The sequence below is a fragment of the Oncorhynchus clarkii genome, chromosome 16, assembly GCF_045791955.1.
Source record: "Oncorhynchus clarkii lewisi isolate Uvic-CL-2024 chromosome 16, UVic_Ocla_1.0, whole genome shotgun sequence".
In the NCBI taxonomy this organism is placed as follows: Eukaryota; Metazoa; Chordata; class Actinopteri; order Salmoniformes; family Salmonidae; genus Oncorhynchus; species Oncorhynchus clarkii.
Genome location: NC_092162.1, coordinates 62,545,453 through 62,565,395, shown reverse-complemented (window position 1 = coordinate 62,565,395; position 19,943 = coordinate 62,545,453). Strand labels below are relative to the sequence as shown.

The window sequence follows — 19,943 nt, the reverse complement described above, 5'->3', positions numbered from 1 at the left end:
TAAGCAAAATAAGGCCAAGTAGTGTCCCTATAATAAATCCATAATAAATAGTAAAATCACAGAGTACTTAAATTGTCTTTGGTAAAAGTTTCTCCTCCATCGACCTCAGCCTAGCATTTCACTTATTGGTTGTGATTTTTACTTATTTAAACCCCTTTCAGACAGTCAAGTTCACTGTCATTAGAATAAATTGTACTGAAGATGATCTATTATATTGACAAGAAAGTCAAGTGACCGCTTCTAACAATGGAAATGCATGTCCTCAATAATGGACATGTACTCTACATCTGCATCTACATCTGCGTTGTTTGCTGTTTGGGGTTTTAGGCTCGGTTTCTGTATAGCACTTTGTGACATCGGCTGATGTAAAAAGGGCTTTATAAATACATTTGATTGATTGATTGAAGGCAAGCGGGAGGAGGCAAGATCAGGTGGGACCATTCTAGCCAATGAGAGGGCATGAACTACTAGGACAACTCCAACAACATTTTTTCAAAGTTGCTGAAATGCACTTATGTCATTGCGTTGGTAAGAACCTAACCATTATGGAACATATATTTGATCAAATAAGCTTTACTCATAAAAATAGGAATTAGAATACTAGACATGAACCTTCTTATGATGGGATAAAGGTCATCCATTTTGGTCAGGGAGTCGTCGGTCAACCATGGTTTGCAGTGCTGTGATAAGATAGGGTAAAATATAGAATTTGAAGAATGTATCTGCACTGTATGTTTATTAGCTAGCTAGCCAGACAGTTTTAGAGGAATTATTCCAAATAGTTTTTCTAATTAACTGGCAACAATCAAATATACCAACATTCATTCAAACATTGTAGTCAATCCACAGCCATACACTGGCTGAAATCTGTTGATGATAGGATTTAGACAAGTTGTAAATGCAGCAAGTACTAATATTGTGTCATATAATAGAACTCACAGCTTTCCAAGAAAACAACCATTTTGAAATGTATTGTCTGTTTACATATAGTTTAATAAGGGATATGTGTACATACAGTTGGTATAAGCCCCCTATAAACTATTTATAATTATATGACATATTTTCGGTTGACAAAAATTCTGATACACAATTTCTGTAATATCACATGCCTTACTTTTATTTTCCTGCATAATTAAAATCAGGATTATGCCTCTACTGCCATTAACTACAATTAGACTGATTTGGATTTCTCCCTGACCAATATTGCTGCCATTTTAAATCCATGCTGAACTTTGAGGGGTTTATCCTATTAAATTACTAGAGGGGCTCTTTATGGCCTCACGTATGAAATAAAAAAAATATTTTTTGGGGGGTTCGACACTGATTGACCTCCATACAAAAATATCTCACTTTGTGGTTATTATTTTCATGGACAGATTTTGGGGCGGAGTAAAATCTCTAGTTTCGCCTTTTCCTCTCTTGATGGTACCAACTCCAGCTACGCAAACACCACCGCAAATAGCGTATTTTAGTAAGATAATGGTCCAGTCAAAAAACAGCATCGACAGTCCGTGGGTCGTACGCTACGTTTTAAACGCATAATATATTCACAAAGAATTACGACGTAAATATGCGAGTATCTCTTTTTGAGAATACAGAGAAAACCGAAAGAAAAAATCTCGTCGGATTCGGATTGGAAAGCCTCTCCTGTTTCGGTGTTGGTTACCACTGTTCCCCGGTTCATGTTTTGTTAGCTATCAGATATTACATCATTGGACTTTCTCCCTAATGGATTTATCTAGTAAGTATTGCATTGTTATATTTCCTGTTACAACTGCTAGCCAAATGTTAACTAGCTAGATAAGTAGCAGTAACCGGGACGAATATGATGAAATAACTTAATACGCATGATCAAGCTAGCCATCTAACCGTTGCATATTGTTTAGCAGTTAGACGTGTAGCTAGCTAATGCTAAAAGCTAACTACTGGATCTTGCTAGCCAGAGCTAGCTGTTAAGGCCTTCGTTGTTTTTTTGCTCAGCTGTGTGTCGTGATGTAAACTTTGTAATCAATTGGCTTTTCGGTGATCTCTAACGTTCATTTTCGATAACTACAAGTTTTTTTTGCTTGCTAGCGCGGCACCATGCAGACTTGTCAAGCCAGGTCTTCTTCGTCAATGACCTGCTAGCGAAGGCCTTGCAATCAATCGTTCTGATTACCGCTTTAGCCAATCGAGGAAATTATTTAATCGCTTTTGCCAGATAGTGCTGTGGCTTTACATATTTTGTAGTAGGGGTCTTCTTATTAGTTATTGCTAAAACATGGCTTGTTGTTTTGAATTATGTCGCTAGATAGTTAGTTATTATTGGTGTTTGACTTTAGCCATTGCATTTGTGTTCGTTAACTCAAGTTAGGTAGGATAGCTTAAAGCTAACGCTACCTGTCATGTTAATGATTGTGATAAACATCTTTTGTAACTAGCTAATTATAACCAAAAAGACTGTTTGATATACCGTAAATTAACAACTCCCGAAACGTTTAACAACATCGGCAGCTATCTTAGCTACATTGAACAACAATGTTACCAGGGGTATTCTCATGGGTACTACTAGCCCTTGTTCATGACTCTCAGTTTCTTTACATTAAGGTAAGGGGGGATACCTAGTCAGTTGTCCAACTTAACGTTTTCAACTGAAATGTGTCTTCCGCATTTAACCCAACCCATCTGAATCAGAGAGGTGCAAGGGGCTGCCTTAATCGACATCCAGAGTCCCTACGCTTGGATTGAACATTACCACGCATCGCTTGCAGTATGTTTTTGGAAGCACAAGAACCTTATCTTTCATATCAGCGAGATGGGAAAAAAAATAAACAGTTTAAATTGATACACAATTTTATATTGCTATTAGTGTTCCCACACGGCCATATCTCCATTTTACAGCCTGTGTTTACTCTGCTCATTAAACTCGTTGTGGGGGATTGTTCGCGAACTGCTATTTAGAATGATCCAAACACCTGTGTGTAACTGAAGAAGGCCTCGAGAAACGTGTTGTCATAGAAAAATACTGTCGGCTGCAACTGCTAAATCTGTTAAACAGTGTACACACAACACAGGAGGTTGGTAGCGCCTTAATTGGGGAGGATGGGCTCATGGTAATGGCTGGAACAGAATTGGTGGAATGGTATCAAATACATCAAACACATGGTTTCCATGTTGCCATTCCATTTACTCTGTTCCAGCCATTATTATGATCTGTCTTCCCCTCAGCAGCCTCCACTGAATACAGTAAGTGTATATTTTACATTTGTGAAATTATTTTGATGTGATATGAAGTAAAGGGCTTTATGTTTCTAGAACAATATTGCAATGTGAGAATCGATTCACGTTTAGGTGGAGTTTGGACCTTGGACCTTTTTAAGGAGTAACGGTATGCTCCTTAAGACTACATCTTGGGTTAGGGTACGATGTAGTCACAACCCAGCAACATAGGTAACTTGTTTAGGATTTATATACAGTTCCAACTATACTGTACATATATTTGTTGCCTTAATAGCAAATAGAATCAAGGTCAGTAATTTGTTATCCATAATTGTGGTCAAGAAATATCTTGACACTTTCTTACTTGTGTTTGCAAGGTCATGCTGTTTAAATGTATGTGTTAGGCCACTTGTTGTATAGTTTTAGTGAGCCGATCTCTGTCCTTGCTCTCATCAAATCTGTAACAAGTCAAGACTTTATCTTTAATGTACAGTACCAGTCAAAAGTTTAGACACACCTACTCATTCAAAGTTATTTAGTTTAAAAAAAAAAATACATTGTAGAATAATAGTGAAGACATCAAAACTATGAAATAACACATGGGACTCATGTAGTAACCAAAAAAGTGTTAAATAAATCAAAAGATATTTGAGATTCTTCAAAGTAGCCATCATTTGCCTTAATGACAGCTTTGCACACTTTTGGCATTCTCTCAACCAGCTTCATGAGATAGTCACATGGAATGCATTTCAATTAACAGGTGTGCCTTGTTAAAAGTACATTTGTGGAATTTCTTTCCTTCTTAATGCATTTGAGCCAATTGGTTGTGTTGTGACAAGGTAGGGGTGGTATACAGAAGATAGACCAAGTTCATATTATGGCAAGAACAGCTCAAATAAGCAAAGAGAAACGTCAGTCCATCATTACTTTAAGACATGAAGGTCAGTCAATCCGGAAAATGTCAAGAACTTCAATTGAAATTCATTAGAGTTACCAGCCTCAGAAATTGCAGCCTAAAGAATTGCTTCACAGAGTTCAAGAAACAGACACATCTCAACATCAACTGTTCAGAGGAGACTGCTGAACCAGGCCTTCATGGTAAAATTGCTCTAAAGAAACCACTACCAAAGGATACCAATAAGAAGAAGAGACTTGCTTGGGCCTAGAAACACGAGCAATGGGCATTAGATCAGTGGAAATCTGTCCTTTGGTTTGATCAGTCCAAATTGGAGATTTTTGGTCCCAACCGCTGTCTTTGTCAGACTCAGAGTAAGTGAACGGATGATCTACGCATGTGCGGTTCCCACCGTGAAACATGGAGGAAGTGTGATGGTGTGGGGGTGCTTTGCTGGTGACACTGTCAGTGATTTTTATTTAGAATTCAAGGCAGATTTAGCCAGCATGGCTACCACAGGATTCTGCTACGATACACAATCTCATCGGGTTTGGGCTTAGTCCCACTATCATTTATTTTTCAACAGGACAATGACCTAACACACCTCCAGGCTGTGTAAGGGCTATTTTACCAAGAAGGAGATTGATGGAGTGCTACATCAGATGACTTGGCCTCCACAATCCCCCAACCTCAACCCAATTGAGATGTTTTGGGATGAGTTTGACTGCAGAGTGAAGGAAAAGCAGCCAACAAGTTCTCAGCATATGTGGGAACTCCTTCAAGACTGTTTGAAAAACATTCCAGGTGAAGCTGGTTGAGAGCATTCCAAGCGTGTGCAAAGCTGTCAAGGCAAAGGGTGGCTATTTAGAAAAATCTCATCTCAAATATATTTAGAGTTGTTTTGGTTCCCACATGATTCCATATGTATTATTTCATAGTATTGATGTCTTCACTATTACTCTACAAATTAGAAAAAATAAAGAGAAACCCTTGAATGAGTAGATGTGTCCAAACTTGACTGGAACTGTTCATTGACACTTTCTTATGGCCTTTCTATTGAAAGTAGATTTAATTACATGGCATACATTTTCATATTACTTACAATATTTGTCTCAATTGGGTATATCATGGAAGATAAAGTCCTCGTTTGGTTCCATAGCATAAACGATTCCAGTCTTCCCCACGCCAGTCCTACTGAGAGGGGAAGATGGCACATCAACATCTCCCATTGGAGCTTCCCCAGTGGACAGCAGTCCCAGATGGGGACACTGAATCAGATTCTGACCGGGACTCAGGAGTCGGAGAAGATGCCGGCAGTCACCGTGGCAATGACATCTCGCACCGGCAGGATGGAGTTGGAGAGCGAGGCGGAGAGGGGGATTTCACAATATTTGTTGCCTTTCGAGGAAATATGGATGACGAGGACTTACAAGAGAAACTTGACAACATCCTTAACGGGATGCCTAGTATGCTTGAACTAGGTTAGTAATGGGTGGTGACGTGGTGTACCTTTTCTAAATGGTTAAACAGTTTCCTACTTTGTCAAACTACTTTCAGGATACATTCAATGTTTGAAAGCCATCATTTCAGACCTCTGTATTATTTCTAAGCTGAAAATGAACTGTGATAGTGTACCTCTCATCCTCTGTCTTATCCCTCACCAGATTCTGATAGACTCCAGCCCCAGCATGTGGAGCCATGGAACAGTGTGCGCGTCACCTTTAACATTCCCCGGGAAGCAGCGGAGCGCCTCAGGCTGCTGGCCCAGAACAACCAGCAGCAGCTCCGAGACCTGGGCATCCTCTCTGTACAGATAGAAGGTACAGTACAGTACGCAGATAGTCATTGCTGCTGCTATGATCAGGCCCAAAAGTAATAGTTTATTTTATAATAAGCATCCAGAAAAGTACTTAGACCCTGATTGTTGTTGTTAATGTTTGTTTTTGTTTCGTCCAGGTGAAGGAGCCATCAACGTGGCCATGGGGCAGAACAGAGGTCAGGAGGTCAGGGTGAACGGACCAATCGGCGCGCCCGGACAGCTAAGGATGGATGTGGGATTCCCAGGACAACCAGGCCCAGGTACCTAACACTCATATTATATCATACTGGCCCAGGATGGGGACGTATCAAGTTGAACTATATACATTCATTGTTCATCTTTTAGTTGTTAAAATATAAACAAACCTCCATACCAATCCAGGGCTTGACATGAACTATTGTCCTCTTGTCCAGGACAAGTAAGACAAATAGTCGGACAAGAAGAATATAGATTTGTTGTCCGAATAGTAAAAAAAATATATATATATATATCACTCACAAATCACAATATCTAACTTTTACCCTGTAGGCCAACATTGGAATAATATTGAAATAAATGTTTCATGTACATAAATAAAAAGGCCTACAGGTCAAATTGTAGGTGATGTGCATATCTGCTACAGCCTCATGTCCAAACCCATGCTGACATGAGGGAGGTGCCAGAAAATGTAGCCAAACTTTAATGAGACTTTGAATTACTTAAATATAGACTAAACACCAGTTATGTTTGACAAATATATATGTTTTATTGTCACATACAGTACACCGGATAGGTGTTTTACAGGGTCAGCTATAGTAGTATGAATGAACTGTGCCTCAAGTATGTCGAGATAATCAAGGCTTCAGCCTTTAGCATGACTCTGTCACAAGACCGGAGAGTCAAGGACAGTGCCTGTTGCGCACTGCACATCACCCACCTTAAATCTGAGCGGAGGCTCAGTTGAAACTATTTAACCATGAACTTAATTGTTTAAAACCTGGATGTTTTGTAATTTTATAAAAAGCATGTCTTACCTTGTTTCAAAGTATCTTAGGCTAAAATATGACCACAGAAATGTTGGGATTATTTTATAAACACTTATGACATTGACACCAGCATGTTCTATTGGTTTTCAAATCAGTGTTATTTTATTGTCCAGCAGCCAAAGGCATAATCCTAGTCATATTAGTAAACCATGCTAGTTGATGATAATCCTAGTCATATTAGTGAACCATGCTAGTTGATGATAATCCTAGTCATATTAGCAAACCATGCTAGTTGATGATAATCCTAGTCATATTAGTGCACCATGCTAGTTGATGATAATCCTAGTCATATTAGCAAACCATGCTAGTTGATGATAATCCTAGTCATATTAGCAAACCATGCTAGTTGATGATAATCCTAGTCATATTAGCAAACCATGCTAGTTGATGATAATCCTAGTCATATTAGCAAACCATGCTAGTTGATGATAATCCTAGTCATATTAGCAAACCATGCTAGTTGATGATAATCCTAGTCATATTAGCAAACCATGCTAGTTGATGATAATCCTAGTCATATTAGCAAACCATGCTAGTTGATGATAATCCTAGTCATATTAGCAAACCATGCTAGTTGATGATAATCCTAGTCATATTAGCAAACCATGCTAGTTGATGATAATCCTAGTCATATTAGCAAACCATGCTAGTTGATGATAATCCTAGTCATATTAGCAAACCATGCTAGTTGATGATAATCCTAGTCATATTAGCAAACCATGCTAGTTGATGATAATCCTAGTCATATTAGCAAACCATGCTAGTTGATGATAATCCTAGTCATATTAGCAAACCATGCTAGTTGATGATAATCCTAGTCATATTAGCAAACCATGCTAGTTGATGATAATCCTAGTCATATTAGCAAACCATGCTAGTTGATGATAATCCTAGTCATATTAGCAAACCATGCTAGTTGATGATAATCCTAGTCATATTAGTGAACCATGCTAGTTGATGATAATCCTAAAAGACTTAGCCGTTGCCGTACTAGGCAGTGATGCAACCAGTCAGGATGCTCTCGATGGTGCAGCTGTAGCACTTTTGAGGATCTGAGGACCCATGCCAAATCTTTTCAGTCTCGAGGGGGAGTAGATTTTGTCGTGCCCTCTTAATGACTGTTTTGGTGTGCTTGAACCATGTTAGTTTGTTGGTGATGTGGACATCAAGGAACTTGAAGCTCTCAACCTGTTCCACTACAGCCCCGTCGATGAGAATGGGGGTTTGCTCGGTCCTCCTTTTCCTGTAGTCCACAATCCTCTCCTTTTGTCGTGATCACATTGAGGGAGCTGTTGTTGTCCTGCCACCATACGGCCAGGTCTCTGACCATCTCCCTATAGGCTGTCTCGTCGTTGTCGATGATCAGGCTGTCGTGTCGTCTGCAAACTTAATGGTAGTGTTGGAGTTGTGCTTGGCCATGCAGTCATGGGTGAACAGGGAGTACAGGAGGGGACTGAGCACGCACCCCTGTGTGGCCCCTGTTTTGAGGATCAGTGTGGCAGATGTGTTGTTATCTACCTTTACCACCTGGGGGCGGCCCATCAGGAAGTCCAGGATCCAGTTGCAGAGTGAGGTGTTTAGTCCCAGGGTCCTTAGCTTAGTGATGAGTTTTGTGGGCACTGTGGTATTGAACGCTGAGCTGTAGTCAATGAACAGCATTCTCACATAGGTGTTCCTTTTGTCCAAGTTGGAAAGGGCAGTGTGGAGTGCAATATAGATTGCATCTGGATCTGTTGGGGTGGTATGCAAATTGGAGTGGTTCTAGGGTTTCTGGGATAAGGGTGTTGATGTGAGCCAAGTGACATGAGCTTTTGGATAACAAAAAAAAGAGGTCCTTCAGACAAGTAGGACAGGTGGCTAAAAAAGTTCATGTCAAGCCCTATAATCTCTCGTAGGAGGCATGAGAATGAGCAACCCATCGATGGTCCCCCCTGGCCCCGGTATGTCTGGCCAGGCCATGGTCCCCAGCAGCAGTGGACAGATGCACCCCAGACCCCCTTCGCAGACTGGTGAGGACATACTTGCTTAATAACCAACCAGTTAACTCATTCACGGATCCAGAATATATGCAACTTGTTCAGAGGTAGTGAACATGTATATGTTTTTCCCCTCCTTCAGATGCAATGGACCCCATGATGTCCTTACAACAACAGCAGCAGCTTCAGCATCCCCAGGCTGGCCCCCACAGCCAAGGCCCCATGCCCCCCCAGGCTGGCCCCCACAGCCAAGGCCCCATGCCCCCCCAGGCTGCTCACCACATTCAGGTATATAATCACTAATGGAGCTCAACAATAACCATGTGTTTATAATCACTATCAATACTACCAAGTAATGAAAGGATCAACGGTATCAGGGGTTGATTGCATTTATAAAGGCTGTATTTTGACCACAGGTCATGCAGGCAGGGCGGCAGCTGAACCCAGCCGCCCTCCAGCAGCTGCAGCAGGCTCAGCAACAGGCCCAGCTTGGTGGCCCCCGTCCCCCTTTCAATCCCTCCGGCCAGATGCCCGTACCCTCCGGCTGGAACCAGCTCCCCTCGGGGGTCCTCCAGCCTCCTCCAGCCCAGGGAGGACCCATGGGCCCAGCAGCATGGAGGAAGGCCCCTCCCCAAGTCCAGATGGGCCAACGTCCCCCCTCCCTGGCTACGGTGCAGACCCCCAGCCACCCTCCACCTCCGTACCCGTTTGGTAGCCAGCAGGCTGGCCAGGTGTTTAATGCTATGGGGCAGCTACAGCAACAGCAGCAGTCAGGGGCTGGTCAATTTGCAGCGCCCCAACCTAAAGGTCCCCAAGGTGTGCTTGGAGGGGTGGCAGGACTCCCTAGACCTCATCTGCCTCCATCAGCAGGGCCTCAGGGTAACCTCACAGCCAAGTCCCCTGGGTCTTCATCTTCCCCCTTCCAGCAGGGTTCTCCAGGGACTCCTCCCATGATGGGTCAGGCCCAGCTAGGCCCACGCTCTATGACCCCACAGGGTTTCCCTCAAGGGGTGGGCTCACCGGGCAGGGTGGTGATGGGACAGCAGGGTAACATGCAGCAAGGGTTCATAGGAATGCCCCAACATGGGCAACCTGGACCTCAGGTTCATCAAGGAGGAATGGGAGGTAAGAAGCTAAACCATTGTGGATGACTACAAATGATTCATTCACTTTCATAGAGTATGTTTGTTTCATGGCCACAGATGATCTCCTGTGTTATTACCTTTGTAGTTAGAATTGCTGTTAACTAGGAATGTGACTGTATTTCAATATTTCTTTCCATGGCAAAAATGAAAACATGAAACAGATAACACTTTGGTCCTTTTAAAAACCTGCTGTATGTAAAATGTTGTGCTATAGCGTGAAAAATACATTTGTGATTCTGGATGACAACGTTTGTTTCCAACATTGGGGATGTTTTCCTCAAGAAATTATATCTGATTCGTGTTTTCTTTCCTTGCCACATACTAGCGTGTATCATGGTATCATACTGGTATCGTCCTGGCCCTACTGGTATCACAATTCACTCTTAACTCAAAATAGTACTCAGACAGTTTAGTGTAATACAGACTCACTATAATGACCGTGTTAGCTGGGCTGATGAAGTTCCCCATGGTGGTGTTTGATCACAGGCATGCCCAAACGTCTGCCCATGGGGTTCCCTAGCGTCTCAGGGAACCAGAACTTTGCCCAGGGTCAGGTGACTAGTGCCCCAGGAACCCCAGGGGGAGGAGCCAATCCCCAGCCCCAGAGCAGCCAGACTATGGCCCACACAGGTAAAAGACCAAGAATAGATCAGCACATACCTTTCAGATATACTGTATACCATAGAAAAATGCTTAAGAGCAGATAACACAGTGATATGATTTAGACTGCATTCGTCAGTGTCATTCTTCTATCACAATCTGATTTCAGGAGCCCAGTCGTCAGCCTCCACCCCCAACACCATGCAGGGTCCATCCCACTCCCAGCCCAACGTCATGGGTCTCCACAGTGGCATGGCTGGCCAGCCCCAAGGCACAAACTCTGGGCCCAGTATGAGCCAGCCCCAGCCAGGCCTCCAGTCCCAGATGATGGACCTCCAGGGCCAGCCCGTGTCCTCGTCTCCCAGCCAGATGGCCCAAGGTGGGGGTCAGGGGCAGACAGTCCTCTCTAGACCCCTCAACCCAGGGCAGAGAGGAGGCATGACCCCACCCAAACAGCTGATGCCACAGCAGGGCCAGGGCCAGATGATTGGAGGGCCGGGGCACCAGGCGATGCTCCTACAACAACAACAGCAAAACTCCATGATGGAACAGATGCAACAAATGCAAGGAAACAAGCAGGCGTTTGGGTTGAAAGGTCAAGCCGGGGTCATGCCAGGTCAGATGATGCGGGGTCCATCTCCTAACGTGCCCGGTAACATGGCTCAGTTCCAGCAGCCTCAGGTGGGCCAACAGCAGCAACAAATGACTCCACAGCAGCAGCATCAACAGCAGCAGCAAATGGCTCAGCTCCAACAGTTACAACAACTGCAGCTACAACAGCTACAACAGCAGCAGCAACAACAACAGATGACCCAGCAGCCCCAACAGGTATTTCATTGCTTTTTTTCCTTTTTTATTTGCACGGTGGAAAACCATCCACAAATGTTTACTTCTGGGTAGCATTAGAGTATTATTTCACTCGCTCATTCCTTAATTTGTTCAGGTCCCCATTGGCGGCAACCCCAACCAGGCCATGGGTATGCAGGGTCAACAGATGAGACTCCCCAGTGGTCATCCTCTGGTCCAACAGCAGCTACAGCAGCAGCAGCAGCTCCAACAAAAACAAGCCATGCTGCAACAGCAGCAGCAACACCCACACGCTCTCGGGGACCCCAGCGGTGCTACAGGCGACATGGGCGGTGTCCAACAGATGCTCCCAGACATGCAGGTTCAGCAACAAGGCATGATGGGAATTGGAGTCCCTCAGCACATGCAGGTGGGCAATGGCCACTTCCCTGGTCATGGGATGAACTTCAACCCCCAGTTTGGGGGTCAGATGCCCATGGGAGGGCCGTGTGCTCAGGCAGGGGGGTTTCCAGTGAACAAGGATGTGACGCTAACCAGTCCTCTCCTGGTCAACCTGCTTCAGAGTGACATCTCTGCCAGTCAATTTGGACCTGGGGGGAAGCAGGCGGCTGGAGGACCTGGCCAGGCCAAACCCAAGAAGAAGAAACCACCACGCAAGAAGAAGCCCAAAGTAGGGGAGGGACAGCAGCCGGTCGAGGGGCTAGGGTAAGCAGCTGGATTTAATTGAAATTAAAAACTATACTGAACAAAAATATAAACGCAACATGTAAAGTGTTGGTCTCATGTTTCATGAGCTGAAATAAAAGTTCTCAGAAATGTTCCATATATACCGCACAAAAAGCGTATTTCTCTCAAATTTTGTGTACATATTTGTTTACATACATGTTAGTGAGCATTTCTCCTTTACCAAGATAATCCATCCACCTGACAGGTATGGCATATCAAGAAGCTGATTAAACAGCATCATCATTACAAAGGTACAACCTTTTGCTGGGGACAATATAAGGCAACTCTAAAATGTGCAGTTTTGCCACACAACACAATGCCATAGTTGTCTCAAGTTTTGAGGAAGCGTGCAATTGGCATGCTGACTGCAAGAATGTCCACTAGAGCTGTTGCCATAGAATTTAATGTACATATCTCTACCATAAGCCACCACCAATGTGGTTTTAGATTTATTTTTCTTTGTAATAAATCCCTTTTGTGGGGAAAAACTCTTTGTTTGCAGGGCCTTGCTCCCCAGTGGGTGTGCATGGCTCTCAGTGGGTGGGCATATGTGAAATCCATAGATTAGGGCCTATTTCCTTATTTGAACTGTAATTCACAAAAATCTTTGAAATTGTTGCGTTTTATATTTCTGTTAAGTATATATTTGCACATGGTATTTGTTATTGGACATGGTTTGTCATTGAGGTATTCTTCTCTCCTCAGGGGTCTGGATGTGGGGGCTGGCCTGGAGGACCCAGAGCTGCCAGGGCTGAGTGGGGAACAGGGAGTGGGCATGGACCCTTCCGGACCCAAACTCTCAGACTTCACCAACAGGCCTGCAGGTATGCAATTTGAATGCTTCTTGGTTTGCTTACTCACACTGTTCTATATAGTTGATTGGCTTTCGATCACTCCTTTTCTCTCATGTCAGGTTTCCCAGGTCAGCCTGGAGACCAGAGAGTCCTACAGCAGGTGCCCATGCAGTTCATGCAGCAGCAACAACAACAACAGCAACAGCAGCAGCAACAACAACAGCAGCAACAACAGCAACAACAACAACAACAGCAGCAGCAACAACAGCAGCAGCAGCAGCAGCAGCAGCAGCAACAACAGCAACAACAACAGCAACAACAGCAACAACAGCAGCAGCAACAGCAACAGCAGCAACAGCATCAAATGCAGCATATGCAACAACAGCAAATGCAACAGCTGCAACAACAGCAAATGCAACAACTGCAGCAGATGCAGGGACTGCAGGTTCCTCCAGGACAGCAGCAGGGGGTGGCTGGAGCTCAGGGTCCGACTCAAGTCCAGCCACAGATGCACCCTCATCAGCTACAACAGCAGCAGCAACAACAGGTATAATCTACTGCCAATGTGTACTTGTTGCTTTCAGCCTTGCATTTGTGTATATGGTGAAAAGACACATTTCCATTTGGACTATGGATCATCTAGATAACTGGTTTATTGTGTTAAAGCAGCAGATGCTGATGATCATGAAGATGCAGCAGGAGCAGGCTAAGAGCCGGATGCCCCTCCCTCCAGGCGGGCAGCACCCCCCCAGGGGCATGTTGAATCCCGGGGAGGCCCAGAGAACACCCGGTTCCCAACAGGGCAACATGCCTGTCATGATCAACCTCCAGGGGCACGGAGGAGTGCCTCCCTCTCCAGACAAACCCAGAGGGATGCCCCTCATGGTCAATCCACAGGTTGGACACACTATCTGGATGTTTGACATTTTTATATATCATATTTATTGTTATTGTCTTGTGAATGTTCTATGCTTGTTGAATTTGTCTGTGTAGGATAATGAATTCCTCTGTGTGTGTATAAATAAAGTATTCTCTTGCTCTACCTATGTAGATGGCTGGGGCAGCCAGAAGGATGTCTCACCCCGAGGCAGGGCAGGGTACTGGGGCTGAGGAGGCTCCTGGAGCGGCCAACTCCCTGCAAGACAGACCCGGGGGCCAGGAGATGGGGATGCCGCCTGGTAACGGGGCCCAACAGATGGTGGTGAACCAGGGCCCCAATGCCCACATGATGAAGCAAGGCCCAGGCCCCTCGTCCCAGCACCCTGGAGCCAGCCCCCAGCAGCAGATGCCCCCTCAGCCCCAGCAGGGTGGCCCCATGCCAGGCCTCCACTTCCCTAATGTCCCCACAACTTCCCAGAGCTCCAGGCCCAAAACACCCAACCGAGCCAGTCCCAGGCCCTACCACCATCCTCTCACCCCAACCAATCGTCCTCCCAGCACTGAGCCCTCTGAGATCAACCTCTCCCCTGAGAGGCTGAATGCCTCCATCGCAGGCCTGTTCCCCCCCAAGATCAACATCCCTCTGCCCCCCAGGCAGCCCAACCTTAGCCGGGGCTTTGACCAGCAGGGTGGGCTCAACCCCACCACTCTCAAAGCCATAGGACAGGCCCCTCCCAGCCTAACTCTGCCCAGCAACAACGGAAGTGGTGTAGGTAACTCTAACAATGGTCAGCAGTCTTTCCCTACAGGCAGTGGAGCTGCCAACTCGGGCCAGGGCAAACCGGACAAGCAGCCTGGTGGAGGTCAGGCTAAAAGGGCCAATCCCAGTAACGGCCGCAGATCCAGCCCTGCCTCCAGCCGCAAAGTCACTAACCCCAGCTCAGGGAGGCAGAAGTGGACCAAAATCACCCTTGCATCCCCTTCTCACCAGCAACAGATGGTCAACCCCCAGACAGGACATACCATGATGCTGAGTCCCACCCCAGTGCCTCCTAGCCCAGTCACTCTCCCACCAGCGGCAGGGATGGGCCTAGAGCCCCAGCAGATCCAGACCCCCTTCCAGGTGATGCAGGGTAACCCTGCTGAGATGCCCAGGGAAGGGCAGGGAATGGCAGGTGTAGAGCACCGGCAGATGCCCCAGCCTCTGAGGGAGCTCTCCGCCCCACGGATGGCTAGCCCCCGTGTAGCCACTCCTCAGGAGGCTAAAGCTGGGCTGGAGCAGACAGTGGTGATAGTGGAGCGGCAGCCTGTACAGAGCACTCCTCAGCAGGTGTCTGGATCTGATGCCTCTCCTTCTCTCAGGGATGCGCCTTCCTCCCTCAACCAGCTGCTGGATAACGCAGCCACCCCCAGCGTGCCTCCCAGGCCCACTCTGAGTGCTCCAGATGGGGATGCTGCCTGCAAGGAGAGCTCTAAAGCCTCTATAGTTTCAGAGAACCCATCCAGTGTTTTTCAGAGCTCGAATGTGGGGGCTACCACTGTTGCTACTACTGCTGCTGTGAACGAGCCAGAAGCGAAACCCAAGCCTAGCTCAACCCCCAGCCCAAAACTCCCAAATCCAGTCGGTAGTCCTAACCTGCAGCGCAATGCAAATACCAATCTGAATGCTAATCCTGGCCCTAGCCCCAATCTTAACCCAACGGACAGCCCCAACCTAAACTCTAACTCTAGCCCCAGCGTCAAGCCTAGCACCACTAGCCCTAACTTAAACCCTACCATTACCCACGGCCCTACTCTAAACCCTACTCCTAGTCTTAGCGTCAGTGTGGGCGCCAGCATCAGTCACAGTAGTCCCATCCCCAGCATTACCTCCAGCCCCAAACCTAACCCAAACCCTGCCATTAGTCCCAAACCAAGCCCCAAACCTAACCCAAACCCTGCCATTAGCCCCAAACCAAGCCCCAAACCTAACCCAAACCCTGCCGTTGGCCCCAAACCAACCCCCAGCCCTAAACCCTCGACCAATGTCCCCACTGTCCTGCAGATCCCTGCATCATCCGCCACCATCTCCCCCAACCAGATCAGTTACACCCCTGCTCCCACCCCCCAGGCCCCCCCAGCCATCATCTCAGCTATGGTGGCAATGCCCAAAAAGAACATCAGACCCCAGCAGTCCAGCCAGCAGACCCGTGGTCCCCACCCCCAGTTTATCACCACTCCTGTGTTTAACACCGGTACCCCCATCTTCCAGGTCCCTACAGTGTCTGTGGCCCCCAACGCCACGGTAGTGTCCCAGCCAGTCACCATGGTAAAGCCCATACAGGTGTCTACCACTAACATCCAGCTCACTGCTGCTCCAACCCAGGCCCAAGCCCCGGCCTCGACTCAGGCTGCTGTGGTCAGTGTGGCTAGCTACCAGCCTGCCCGAACGCTAGTTGGGCAGGTCCAGATGGCCACTAGACGTGCTTCCCCTGTCCCTGTTAGTACTCTGCCTCGTCCTCCGCAGCAAAGCCCTGGCACTCCCAAGTCGGAAACCCCAGGTGAGGCGCCCCCTGGCCAGAAATTGAGCCCACCTGTTGGGCAGCCATCCCCCCATCCCAGCCTCTCTCCCACAGCCTTGGCGTTTGCCTCGTCTTCCGTCCAACAGCCCCTTGCGTCCCCTCCTCCATGCTCCAGTCCTGGTGCCCCAGCCAGCACCCGGAAGAGCCCTATGCCCCCCCTCTTGCCTGCCCAGGGAAAGCCTGCCCAGGCTCCTGGCTCTGCACCACCAGTGGGTAATCGACCAGATTACCAGCAGGTTGCTGAAGCACGGGCTGCCCAACCTTTAGAGGGGACTTCCCAGCCCCAGAGGGGGCCGAACTGGGCTGTGCCCCCTCATGCCTTCCCTCCAACCCCTGCATCTGTCATCCAGACTCGGACCACAGTGTCTGGAGCACAGACTCGGACCACAGTGTCTGGAGCACAGACTCGGACCACAGTGTCTGGAGCACAGACTCGGACCACAGTGTCTGGAGCACAGACTCGGACCACAGTGTCTGGAGCACAGACTCGGACCACAGCTGCTGCTGTTCCTCTGAAAGTCACCACTCCTCCTCCAGTATCAGCGCCAACTCCTGTCCTTGCGCAACCTACTGCACCAGCCCAGTCCTGTCTTCCTGCCTCTACTACTACCACCCCTCCCCCAGTGTCAGTCCCTGTCCCCACCCGAACCCCTAATACTGCCCCTGTTCCTACCCCTGCTCCTTCTTCAGCCTCAGTCCCAAGTCCATCCCCATCCACCTCTCCTGTTGCTGGTGTCCCTGGACCCTCCAACCCCCCCGGTGACTCCCCAGCCATATCCTCCCTAGTGGCCCCTACCCCTACTGGGGCTCAGCCTGCCCCCATAGCCATGGAGCCTCCCAGCCAGCCAGCCCCACTAGAGCCCCCAGCACCTGCAGGCAACACCCCAGGTACATATTGATCGATAAATCAGTCAATGATTGAGTGACTTATCCCCCACATGTCAAACTTTGACTGATAATAATAATCTCCACCATGTCCTTTCTCCCAGTGTCAGTCCAACCTGAACCTCTACAGCAAGAGGAGCCTGCTGCTACGGAGAAGACGGGTAAGTACTGTCACACTAACTTATCTGTAACAAAGTGGTTAATGCTCCAGCCATGGTAATGACATGATATGGCATATTGTTAAGAGGACAGATGGGAACATCCATAACGTAAGCTAAGATTGTGATATATTGTGAGGGAACCATAACATGTAAATGCATTAGAGCAAGTAATAGAGCAAGTTATTCATGCAGGCTGTGCTGATCTAGGATCCGTTTTACCTTTAAGATCACAATGAACAAGGTTATTTGGACAGATTCTAGAGCAGTGTTAGCCTGGTTGCCAGTCTGTTTAGCTAACATTCCACTCCCTGAACTATGTCATGTGCCATATGTTTGGGCGTTGCCAATGGTGCGGTTTTTATAGGCCCTTCTCTTGGTCGCAGAGACATTTCACTGTTTTTAAAGCTAATTTCCTACAATTATACACATTTTACCATGGCTGAAGCCTTGTTCTTATGTTATCTAAGTGACTCGAGCATTATAACAAAGTCAATGCCATGACATTTTGGGAATTTAAGCTTCTCCCTGACTGTCAATGTTTTGGGGGGGGTGATTATTAGTTCTCAAAGATGATCTTGTTTAAAAATATTGCTCCATTATCTTTTCCACATACCCCCCCTATAAAACATTAGTACATTTTTGGGGGGCTGCCACGATTTGACAGCGTTGGTGCCCGACTGCTAAATGCTGTGAACATAATATGCCCTTTGCTGTGATATTTAGTAACCTTTTTTTTTGTTTTTTTCCCTCTACAGCAGAAGTTGCCACAGTAACTGAGCAAGGGTGAGGTTGTCAAAACAGATTTCAAATGAACAAAATGAAACCCTGTTCTTTTTAATAAACAAATACTTTTCATGCCAGGGGTGATTGGGATATTCCATTGCCTTTAAGGTTAACATCAGTATTTAGTACTTGGCCTAGTCTGCTGTAAGTGCCATGTTTGTAAACAGAAATGCTTAGACATTTGTAACTCTACTGAAACTCAGGGAGTTTATTTGGTTGGCCAGGGCAGGGGGGGTACATGGCGAAACCCAATGAGCCACGTGGCCTCAGCACTTGGTATGTATGCTTAGCATGCAAACTATATCCAAACTTAATGCATGTCAAAAGACAACTCAAGCACTACCACTCCATAAAATCTTGTCTACAATATGAATATGGCCATATCTGATTTATATTTTCTGGCGATAATTATTATCATTAAGCGTATTTTGGCGAACTAAAACCATGTTTGTTCAGCATCGTCACAGTTAGGGTTTACCTCTTCTATCACTTCTATCACAGATGGGCAAAGAAAAGAAAGACTCCTGTCAACTTAGTCCCAAGGTATGTATTTACATGTGTGAGTACTGTCAGGATACACGCAGCAGCCCTGTCGTGTTCACCATTTTGTTATCTATCGGATACTATTTGGGGTGAAGACGGGCGACAGTATCTGTGGTAGACGAGGAAAAACAGCCCATTCCCGAAGCGGTTTTCCCAACTGAACTTTCACTGAGTAGCTACTGTAGAGTTACTATTTATATTATTATCTCTGTAAATGACCTCTCCTGCTTTTCTCTTTCTCCCCTGTTCTGCTTTCTGTTGGGAATCTATCAGGGCTGCCGTGGAGAAGCCGAAAGGTCCCAGCAGACGGAGCTCGCGGGCTGAAAAGGAGGTGGAGGAGGAAACGGTGGCAGACAGCGCACAGAGGAAGAGACCAGCCAGGCCTGGAGCCAGCACTGTGGTTGCTGCTAAAGGTACACACAGGCACATGTGTACAGTACACACACTTCCCACTGAGGGCACACACTCTCTCACACAACTTACTCTTGCATAGCTTAAATTGTTATTTTAAAGTTCTTTGTCTCATCAAACTTGTCCCCCTCTCTTTCCTGTGTCCTTTCAGAAACCGGTGCCAGTCCTACCCAGGCTAAGAGAAGGAAGTCCAAGTGACCACAGTAGTGAAACCCTGTGAACTGTAAATGTGTTTTTCTGTCAATCATTCAATGACTTTATTTTCTCCCAGATTATGAATTCACAATGGAGAAAATAACAATGTACAGATAATTGTTTTTAAAAGAATTATGTTGATGTTTTGTCCCAGCTATCATGTGAGGTTGTAGCTAGTGTGTGTTTGTGCGTGCGTGAATGTGTTTAGTTTTTAAACAATTATGCTGGATTAATCATGTGAAGACTGATAATTGAAGGTGTCTCAATTGTATAATTATGTTGTGAAACTTAATAAAGTGTTCTGCTACTTAATTGTCCTGTTTTAATGTGTTGAACTGACATTCTGTGAAAGAAGTTCACACATAAGTGGCTGACATGGCTGCATGAATTGTTTCATTTTACAATATTTTGTTAGGACTGAGTGCTGTCCCCTTTTTTAAAAGTGCAGTTTAACAATGGAGTATTTTCTATATTCTATATCCTACTGTTAATCTATCATAGAGAGATTTTACGACAAATAAGGGAACTTTAACTATTGTA

General features: G+C 46.1%; 1 protein-coding gene across 7 annotated transcripts; it reads left to right on the top strand.

Moving 5' to 3' along the window:
- The first annotated feature begins 1,527 nt into the window (after positions 1-1,527).
- LOC139368876 (nuclear receptor coactivator 6) lies at positions 1,528-19,715 on the top strand. Of its 7 annotated transcripts, XM_071108324.1 has the most exons (20): positions 2,876-3,056; positions 3,208-3,225; positions 5,253-5,574; positions 5,758-5,913; positions 6,050-6,172; positions 8,833-8,946; positions 9,056-9,201; positions 9,330-10,038; positions 10,545-10,688; positions 10,828-11,486; positions 11,602-12,170; positions 12,897-13,015; positions 13,105-13,532; positions 13,652-13,882; positions 14,037-17,313; positions 17,415-17,471; positions 18,227-18,254; positions 18,756-18,797; positions 19,071-19,210; positions 19,360-19,715. In XM_071108324.1, exons 3-20 carry the CDS (start codon positions 5,301-5,303, stop codon positions 19,404-19,406), a joined length of 7,263 nt encoding a protein of 2,420 aa, XP_070964425.1. In that variant the 5' UTR covers positions 2,876-3,056; positions 3,208-3,225; positions 5,253-5,300; the 3' UTR covers positions 19,407-19,715. The 7 variants fall into 7 exon arrangements, with proteins under 7 accessions (XP_070964426.1, XP_070964427.1, XP_070964424.1 ...); XM_071108325.1 differs by lacking the exons at positions 2,876-3,056; positions 3,208-3,225 and adding an exon at positions 1,528-1,741 and having other exon boundaries at positions 13,655-13,882; XM_071108326.1 differs by lacking the exons at positions 2,876-3,056; positions 3,208-3,225 and adding an exon at positions 1,528-1,741 and having other exon boundaries at positions 18,230-18,254.
- Positions 19,716-19,943: the final 228 nt, after the last annotated feature.

Excerpts from the sequence above, each read along its gene's own strand:
- LOC139368876 (XM_071108323.1), top strand. The coding sequence starts at position 5,301 with ATGGCACATCAACATCTCCCATTGGAGCTTCCCCAGTGGACAGCAGTC. Across the intron at positions 10,039-10,544 it reads TCATCAAGGAGGAATGGGAG|GCATGCCCAAACGTCTGCCC; the intron begins GTAAGAAGCTAA and ends GTTTGATCACAG. Across the intron at positions 18,255-18,755 it reads GCCACAGTAACTGAGCAAGG|ATGGGCAAAGAAAAGAAAGA; the intron begins GTGAGGTTGTCA and ends CTTCTATCACAG.